The sequence below is a fragment of the Cyprinodon tularosa genome, unplaced genomic scaffold (assembly GCF_016077235.1).
Source record: "Cyprinodon tularosa strain WSP-4 unplaced genomic scaffold, ASM1607723v1 ctg182, whole genome shotgun sequence".
Classification (NCBI taxonomy): domain Eukaryota; kingdom Metazoa; phylum Chordata; class Actinopteri; order Cyprinodontiformes; family Cyprinodontidae; genus Cyprinodon; species Cyprinodon tularosa.
The window spans coordinates 366209-376600 of NW_024038624.1; the positions used below are offsets into that span (position 1 = coordinate 366209).

Genomic DNA, 10392 nt, shown 5'->3' on the forward strand with positions numbered 1-10392 from the left:
TCTCAAATGGTATTTAGAATATGCTGTCTTCAGGACTCTCTTATTTAATTATTATCAGTGGTATCTTACAAAAACACCTAATTAGTATTCTTATTTAACAATTTCTTGTCTATCTTTTTTTTTTTTTTAACACAATGAGATGGGCTAGACTGTCGACATCTACAGTACCAGGCTTAGCCTTCTTTCTAGGCAAAATTCCTTATAAATATTTAGTGTGTTTATATTCCTTTAGATTTAGGTATCACGTGTATGTAATGTTTAAAGAGTTGCCATTTGTAAATTTGATTAAATCTTTAAACTGACTTTAGACTAAACCTGTGGTGTTTAATCTACAATTTGACAGCTGTATTTGTTAAACAATGAGGTTTACTTTTTCAAATATCGCAGCTTAATATCTTCCTCATCCTAAAAGTGACCTGAGTTTACTGTCAATGAGTTTCTGAAGGACAGTGTTGAGTAATGGTTGCTTTTTTTAGTCATCTTTTATGACACCTCCTGTTTGTATTTGTTTTCATATAACTGACTGAGTGACGGGGGTCAGACTGTCACGGATGACTTGGCCTGTTCAATAGGAGGAAATGTGGCCACGTCAGCAGGTCTGTTAGAGGGGAGCCAAACCCTTCGATACCGACTGAAACCCAGCTGCTGTTTTCTGTTTCAAGATGGACTTCTCCCTGAGTGTATGGAGGTATAGACGTTCAGAATATAATACATGTTCAAAAAAAAAACTATATAAGAGGGATAGCGAATAAAAAAAACAGTCGCACTCCTGCTGTTACATCATGTGTCAGCATTTTTAAAACATTTGCTACCTGCTGTCATGATTACAGAGCATACTCTGTGATGATGTGTCAGATGTGTTCACAACATTTTTAAGCTAAAATAAATCAATACGCTTTCAACGAGAGTTTGCACTCCGTCCTTGTCCAAATACAGACACATTATCTGCCTGCGTCTGTCCCCTGAATCTTAATTAAGGTTGGCGTGGGAGGGAACATCTCACACATAAGACTGCTGCCATTTTCTCTCTCTGTGGGAACCGAGCTATTGACCCACTCAGCAGTGAAGCGAGTGCAGAAAAGACTCAGACAATCTAAAGCTCCTTCTCCCCGTCCCTTTCTGAAGCCCAGACTACGTGGGGACAAGGAGGCATTTATTCCCCAGCTTTCTGTAACCCCCCCCTCCAGTCACTGCAACCAACAGGCCTTTTTTTTTCATGACGTCAGCCGCTCATATCCTCCAGCCCACATCCACAGCTATTGACTCTGCTTGGAAGAGAACAATCTGCTCTGCCGAAAGACTGGCAGTCCCACTAAAAGCACCTTTTGTGTGCCTAAACAACATGGAGTCCATTAGTAAAGCCGGCATTATGCTAGATTCAGTTTGATTTCTGTTCATGTCAATAAACCAAACTGAAAACAAAAGCCTCACAGGTTTGATGGATTCTGAATTTTTAAGCTATATGAAATGTCAAAGAGGTTCTTGATGGTGTTATATTAGGAAATTCACCAAAAAGGAAGGAATTACAAAATAAGTCGTAATATGAAGCATTTGTCTTTCGCCGGTTTTTAATTAAACTCAAAAAGTGCATCAATATAGGAGGTTAGTCTTCTGAAGGCCATGTCAATATGAAATACAGGCTATGCTCTCTCAGGTTTTATATTTCCTACCTTGTAAAGGCTTTTAGGTTATGAGCCATTTTATGAGCAAGCAGAAACACCGCCACCTTTCCTAGCTAAACTTATTAAATGTAATTGGATATCACAATGGTTCACAGCATTAATAAAACTTTCCTGTCCGTGAATAAGAGACCTACAATAACTTCCTTCATAGTGTTGGATATCCACCATAAATAATAGACCTTTTGCACACATCTTCACAAATACAGATGCATTTCACACGCTGAATGAGCCTTCCAGGTAGGAGTGGGCATTCGGTGCATATCGTTACCGTCATTAATTTCTAGTCATAAAAATAAGTTTGATTTATCATCAAAATGATAAATTAGAATTAATATTTTTACTATTTCTACACTGTTTTTTTTTTTTTTTGTTGCACTGTGACATCTGTAAATTTGCAGAATATAATTGCATGCAGCCATGACGGGAAGTTTTTGGATACAAAGCATACTTCTTTATGTAACTGCTGTCCTGAAGAAGCTCATTTCAAAGTTCTATATTTTCTAATATGTTTGTGACACTTTGATTACTGTGGTATCCAGTCACAGTTATAGTTATCTAAGGCTACGTTCACACTGCAGGCCTTAATGCTCAATTCTGATTTTTTTGCATTGCCATTCGCATTTCCAAATATATGCGACTTCTCTGTGATCTCCTATGTGAAGTCATACAAGGCAAGTGTCCCGCATGCGCAGTAGAGGATGCAATGACTCACAGGCCAGCATTCTCTGTGTTTACTATTTATTTTTTTAGCTTAAATTTGAAAAATGTGACCCAGAGAAGAAGCCATTTCTCAGATCCATCATGGAGCTACAACCATCCAGCATCGTCCTTCTCACAGGACTTCATCCTACTTTTACTATCGATGCAGAATCCTTTCCTATTGACATTGGCTTTGTAACCAGAGGTAAATATTGATATACTTTGAATATATTTGAATAAAAAAAAACAACTATCTATAGACAATTTTTTCGTGAAATCAATTGTTGCCTGGATGTATTATTCTTTTTTGTTAATTATTTAATATCAAAACACTTTTGTATGATAATTAAGTATTTAAAATAAAATAAAAATTGTGAGTTTTGAAATTAACATTCTATAAATGCTTTCAGAGCTCCCTGATTGAGGGTATTAAGCCACTCATTCAAAATGAATTTAAGTATTTAATTTTTAATCATCCACTAAACATAAAGTTAAGGAGAGAATTGTAAAACTAAGAATTATTTACTTACTGCTGTAAAAGGTGAAGGCAGACCAAAAATAAACAAATGACAAAGGCAAGGGTTTTTAATATTTGCTCTGTTAAAAACTCAAAGTACCATCTTAAGATAAGTATGAATGTATAGGAGGAAAAGGCCTGTAATGTAATTATCCCTGCCATGTGGAGGCAGATGACTAAATCAGGCCAAACAGTTAATATTTTAGGATGTCCAATCTATTATTGATGAATGGCTGTACCTTGCAGAGCAGACAACATATCAAATATCTTTCCAGGCTCCTCGCCATAGATTCCCTAGTCCCTGGAAGGTGGGAGTGTAAACTACTAAGGACACTTCCAAACAAAATCTCAAATCAAAACAATTGGTGATCAAAAATATTTGTAAATTATGCTTTTGTTAAAGTCATAGGGAAGTCATATTTAAATTGTAAATAATTCTGGCTTAAACATGTATATAAATGTACTCTTTATCAGACGATATTGTCCCAAAAGTTAGAAAATGTAAAAAAAAAAAAAAAATCCTGTCTTGAAATCTTTGCGGGTTTTTTTTGTTATCTTATGTAGGCCAGTTAGTTATACGTCAGCTTGTACACCTAAATTCGGCCAATCATATATCAACGGTCATCTGTCAATCAAATTTTTTAGTCATAGCATCTTGATTCATATGTCGCAGCTAATATACGCAACGGTTGAAATAAGAAATAAGAATAATTTTTCCGTCCCAGTGTTCACGGGGATGGACGTCTGTGTCTTCAGCAGGCGTAGAGCTAACAGAACTGGCAGCGTTGCGAGGCAAGGGCTCAAATATGTACGGCTGTAAGCCTTCTACACCAAACCATGCTTCTGCCGCCCTGGCGTCCTCTTCCACAACATCTTCATCTGCACTTTCCTCCTCTAAATAAAAAATGTATGATGAGGAGACTCATCCACGAACTCCGACACAAAACTCTCCTCCTCTTGCGTGTTTCCGCTGTCCATTGTTAAGGTTTCAGTTTGTGGGGGTTGTGTTTTGTTCTCTTTCAGTTTCTTCGTGCATCCACCAGATGGTGCCATTGGTTCTCTGTTGACCTGGAGGGCCTCTTCCTTCTCTAAACTACTCACACCTACAGCTCGTTGATCATCACCGTCTGAGGAGTATATGAGGAGTATATGATATATTGCCAGTATTGGGTACTCTAGTCCGTCTGACTTTTGCTAAGTCAATTCTTTGAGCTTTTGTTAATCTGAGACCTCTAGCTCTTACCAAGTTTTTTCTCTTGTGAATTTTTGGCAGGATTACTACAGATCAACTGGATGAATCTGGTCCTTCAAGCAGTGGAAGGAATTCTCTTGTCACGCTGACAAAAGAAACGTTTCACCTTATCTGAATGCCACCCATTTCAGGAAATCTAGTGACAGTCTCCTCAGGACCACCATAAGTCTGCCTGTCTGCCCTCCAGCAATGTAATCTCCATTACAGTTCAAGCCTCCTCAAACAGGAACCCTGGAGTAACCTCAAACCACAACAGTGAGTTCTAGTCAGTCCATTTCTCAGTCTCTGCCTGTTATACCACCGACCTTGAACTCACCATTGTTGATTTCTACCTAGAGATCAGTTCACAAGACCGCTTGATCCCCCCCCAAGCTGAGAAACTAGTAGTTTTTTGTCCCCTTAATTTTACTTTGTTCCAATAAACTGTTAAACTGCTTTCTGTTCTCTGAGAGTGTTTCTGGATGTGGGCAAAACACATAAGACCCATCATGACATCCATAGCGTTCCTTGAAAATGTCGTTGGTAATTGCTACTTGGTCCCAATGTAATTTCCCATTGGGAACCTACTAGCACTAGGGGTGTGGGAAATAATCCTTTTGGCGATATATTGTGATATTCGGCTGCCCAATATAATATCGATCTTTCACTTCTTAGTATCGATAAAAAAAAAATGGTTAATAAAACATTGATGGGAAAATGGGCTACCTCTGCACCAACACTCTGGCAGAAAGCGCTGTGGAGCCCTTTAACTGTGCGTGCAGCACTAAATCTGTATTTGAGGCAGTCACAGTGGAATAAAACCCCAAACAACATGGATAATAATACCTAATCAATATTTTCTGTTGAAAATATACAGCATTTGCTGTTTTATCTCATCATTTGATTTTGATAGCTGGGGAAAATATGGCAATATATAGTGATACTGCAATATCGTGATAATATTGTATCGTGATCCAAGTATCGCAACATGTATCGAAACGCAACACTCATGCCAATACTCACCTCTAACTACCACTAAGTTACTAACTGGTTAGATGCTGTGACAAACCGGCCACAACCAAAAAGCTTGCGAACCTTCCACCACAACAATCCCGCCCCCTTGATAATCTAGCAATCACATTCATTTATTCACTTGTGTAAAGTCAGACACCACTCGGGAGAATTCGGAAATGCAACTGTTGGAACAGCCTTTTACCTACAACTTTAAACCTTTACTGTTTTTGCATCAGCCTTTTGAGATTCTGCAATAGAGGCAGATTTGATTAAAAAGACTACTTTAAATAACAAATCTGAAATGAGGAGCCATTTTTATATCCCGGTTATACCATCAAAAGGTCTTTCCATAATTACATGTCAGATTAAATTTGATGGAGATTAACCCTCCTGAAGTGTGACGGCAGGAGATTAAATTTGGGTGAATATCAGACCCGATGGAAACAAGTAAAGGCGCCATCATTGTTTACAACTTCAATACAACCTAATTTCTTTGAAAATCTGACAGAAATTCTGTTTAGCAGAATGTTAGCCACTTCAGGCTGTATAACTGCATTTAGTAAGCATTGGACTAAAAAAGGCCAGAGGTTCAGGAGTATGAACCCCTATCCTCTGACAGAAGGAAGATCTACGAGCTTATCCTGATCTACACTTCTTCATGCTTTCCAGCCTCTCAACCCACCAATAAAACTACAGAACCTTTTAGACGTGAACACAGCTGGGTTTGTTTATTTCGCTTCATTTCATTTTATGGGTTATAGGTCAATAAAATACATTTATATAAACTGACATTTATTTTCAGTAACAAGGTTCTGGTCGGTCTACTTACTGGTGGTGTTTCCAGACATTTGGATGATGCATTTGCTCTCTTTTTCGGTCTCTCTTGAATTGAAGGGGCGGACCCGCACCGCTACCTTCACAGAAGCCCCTGCCATGATGTGTTCTTCTAAGCACCTTCAGGTGCCTTCTCCAGTGCCCAGGTAAGGGGGAGGTGTGAGTAGGTCCCTGTAAGGGTGGACAAAGTATATCATTATAAAAACAGATTAATTAAAATAAAATGTTATGCAATACAAAAATGTTAAGAGACAAATTATTAAGAAGCAGAAAATTATGCACCGTTTTCAAAATTTGTCTAAAACAAAAATCTGAAGAGTGGGATTTGCATGTTTTCAGTCAATATTTTGGGGTATGTTTCTACCAGCTCACAAACAGAATTTTTCTGATTTTTTTAAATTTTTTTTTTATATATATATAAAAATTAACAGCCTTGGTGGAAAGTTTCTATAAACTAGGGATTTCCTGAGTGGACATTAATAATTAGGAAAGTCCCAAATTTTTCATTTCTGATACCATACCTATATTGCAACTTTGAGTATTGACCGATATAGCAGTATGAATCATACATATTTTTTTTACTGATTTTGTTGAATGGAATTATATAAAATGTTTGGCCAAGTGATATTTCTCAAACAGAGAACAACACTTAACATTGGGTATGAGAAAAATTGACCAATGTCTTAATACCCAGAGAGTTACATAAACATAAACAAAAGCGCATAGAAATAAAGTTTTTTTTTTTATGTTACTTATTTGGAAAACTTTAAATGCAGGCCCATATATTATGATATAAATTTATTGGCTAACATTGAACTGACATCCAATACCAATATCGTATCGCGACATCCTCATTGATAAAATCAGCCCAAAAAAATATATATATATCTGTAATAGATCAGCCTGCTTATAAGTAAGGTGATAGAAATTCTTTACCTCTGTTAAAGGTTTATATAACCAATTAGATAACAGCAAATGTTTGAGCTGTTCTTATGCATCTTATCAATGCCTAATGCCTAGATTAAATCGTTTCACACAACATAAGTAATAAAAGTATGTATGATTCATATTGATATAGTATGGTGTCAATAACAGTATTGGTCGATACTCAAAGGTGAAATATTAGTATCATATCAGAAATTTTAAAAATACCTAATTTAATTACAACTTTCAAGTCAAGCCATTATTTTCCCATTAGGATTAAATCTGAAATGGACTGGGCCATTTAAAACCATGAAAAGGCTTGGATCTGAACCATCCCCACTGTAGCTCTGGCTGCAAGTTTAGACTCCTTGTTCTTCTGAAAGATGAACCTAAATCCCACAATCTCAATTTTTTCACAGCCTATAATAGATTTGCTATAAGGATAGCCAAGCATTTATCACCTTTCATCCTCAAAACGACTCTGACCAGCTTCTCTGTCACTGCTGGTGCCAACCAGCAGCATGATGCTGCCACCATGAGATAATGTCATGAAGATGTGTTGTGTTCTTTTGTTGCCACACCTTTTATATATTGCATGTTGGCCAAAAATCTCATAATTGCTACATTGACATCATTTTCTAAACAAACCTCGAACCTTTATGGATCTGCTGATTTACAATAATTCATTAACCAACAGTTGATAATTAATCATTAACAAGAGGATGTCTGCAATCGTTTTTTTTTTTTTTACAATGGGTTTTATACCGTGGGGATCGTAGTAAAGGGAGTGGACATGCCACACCCTTCAGATTTTATTAAGTACAGAAAATCTCATTACTTTTGACCTAAAATATCAAATACACTGAGGTTTATAGCTATAAGTTGACAAAATTCGAAAAGGTTTAAGGGGTGTGAATGCTTTTAAAATACATGACTTATTCATCAAAACAAACTAAACCTTTTTGCTATGAGTTGTTTTATATATATATAAAAAATATATATACATATAATTGCAACAAAAATGTAAAAAAAAAGAGTACCATTCTAGGACAAAGGAGAAGGGCAGGGCAGCATGGCAGTAATAAAAAAATAAATAGATAAATAGAGTCATGCGCGGTCAGCTGGGGTTAGAGGAAGAAGGATAATAAAGCTAGCCGTAACAAAAGAAGTGCAGCAGCAGCTAAATGTCAGGATGTTTATGTGGATGACAACGGGGATGAAACAGATCAGAAATCTGGGGAGTGGCTTTTATTCAGCAGGACAAGTCATTGCATCTTTAAAAAAATAAAATAAAGAACAACAACATAAAAATAAATCAATCCGCTTTAGATCAGTCTGGGTGTGATTTAGGAGGATGACTCATCATCAAAGTGTAATCTATCAATGTTGTCACTTAAGAGATCTGTACCCTAGATTCAGCTACCACTGCCGCTTCCTAAAACATTAACGATCGAATGTGAATAAGAGCTTACTCACTCCTTTCGGTCATTTGGTAGCCAGTGATTGGGGGAATGCATTAAGATACGAATATGCTCCCTCATTTCACGGACAGTCATCCCTGATTCATTCCTACTTGCTGTGTCATCCTTCTCTCTTGAAATCCTCATAAACGTGACCCCCTACCACATCAACTAATGTAAGATATTTAGTCAAAACAAACAGGACTAGGAAAAGGGGTTTTAATATAAAACTCCTCTGAAATAGCTGCATGCTGGGGGAAACACAATAAAATTGAAAACAAGTAGAAAAGATTAACAGTAAATTGTTTCTTTTTTATTTGCAGTTAAATGGAGGGATTTAATTAAAACTACGAGTGGGCTTCAACTGAGTCAAATGAAGCCTATTTTTATTTATGGGTTTGATCATAATCTGCTCCTTATGCAGATCAGCTGGGTGGACGCCATCTTTAAAGTGCAAAAGCTGTTAAAGACACACACCAATGATCAGGAAACTTGGCAAATTAAATACTGTGGAGCAGAGGTGGGGTCATGTATTAAGATTTTAACTATATTTTAAAAACAAAATCTAAATAAATATGATTTTATATTGAAATGGTCTAAGTTGTGTCATAATTTTACTTTTTTTGTAAAAATGTCTTGTTGACATAAAAAATAAAGCCTTGAATAATAATTACTAAAAAACATTTTTGAAAAAATTTATATCGAAAAAAATCGATAAAAATATATCGAACGGAAGACGCTCGTGCAGTGACATTTGTTATTTTGAAAGCTCGCACCTTTACAGACAGCAGGTTTAAGCACTGTTTGAATTAAAAAATTGATTTGATAATCCATCTAAACGCAGATGGCTTCAAAATAAACACTCTAATGGTGTCATTTAAAAACTTGTAAAGTTAAAAATTTGGCTCTCAGGTTGCTTCCCAGGCAGTGACACCGCATTTGTCAACCGCCCCGCCCTCGCGGCTTAAATGTAGCCCCGTTTTTATAATTCATGGCCGCAACAAGACAACCTGACAGTGTGAGCTGCGTTCATCTATAATAATGTCCTCCTGCTTATGAAGGAGACCGTTTTCCCCAATAGTGACAGCCTGTCATCTGGCCGCGCCCTATGCTCGTTCACTCCCAGGAGATTCAACACTCAGTAAAATCACGAACTGTGCCTTAAAAACTACAAGAGAGGATATTATAAATGAGCAAAGAGGAGGAATGTTGCCATACCTGCGAACAGCTCCTGAGAACTGAACGTGTCTGTCGTGTTTGTAGGTTTTACATCCAGCCCACCGTGGATACCTCCACTTCCGCCGCTCTCCTCCAAGACTGTCACCAGCCTCTCCCCTTCATCAGGACGGGACGGGAGGAGGATGTCAGCGAGGGGTTCTGCCCCAAAGCCCGAAAGAACATCCGCCCCCTCCGCCTTAACCGGTTTTCTCCTCAACACGGATGAAGTAAGTTGGTCGTTCGGCTGCTGTTTAGTGAGGCGAAGCGGTCAAAATGGCTCTGTTGTCTGGGTGTCTTTGGTGAGGATGCTGGAGATGCACCGAGCCGCTGACGTCATCAGCAGGGGGGGGTGGGGGGGTTCAGCAGCATCGATGCAGCAGCGCGTGAAGGAAGGGAGGGGGTGAGGGATGAGTAGATGAAGATTAGGCCCTTCATTAAACATCCATGATTACGGAAGAGGATTTAAAAAAAAAAAAAAAAAAATTACTGATTTTTAAATATTTCAGTTTGGTATGGCAAAAACAAAACCAAAATTCTGACTTTTTTCTCAGAATTCTGACCTTTTCTCAAAAAGTCAGAAATTTTAGATTAAAGTCAAAATTCTGAGAAAAAAGTCAGAATTCTGAGAAAAAAAATCATTGTACATTGCATATGTACACATATGTGTGTGTACATACTGCAAAAAATAGTGCAAAAGAACCTTTCGTCATGGTTTTATCTAAAGCTCGGACCCACACGCAGAGAAACCAATTCAGAGAGACCAGGGGAAAAGGTTTAACAGGTTTTATTGAAGAGATAAAGCACGGTGCAGTG

The 10392-nt window shown here is 37.5% G+C and overlaps 1 protein-coding gene across 20 annotated transcripts in view; it reads right to left on the bottom strand.

Annotated features, from left to right (window-relative positions):
• The window catches only part of kif1aa (kinesin family member 1Aa), a 73609-nt gene extending 63701 nt beyond the window's left edge, over positions 1-9908 (bottom strand). For all 20 annotated transcript variants that reach the window (XM_038282373.1, XM_038282376.1, XM_038282377.1 and 17 more), the window contains exons 1-2: positions 9580-9908; positions 5973-6148 (exon numbers count right to left, since the gene is read on the bottom strand). In XM_038282373.1, coding sequence (XP_038138301.1) covers positions 5973-6078 — 106 coding nt within the window. In that variant the 5' untranslated portion in view covers positions 6079-6148; positions 9580-9908. The remainder of the gene's footprint in view (positions 1-5972; positions 6149-9579) is intronic.
• Positions 9909-10392: the final 484 nt, after the last annotated feature.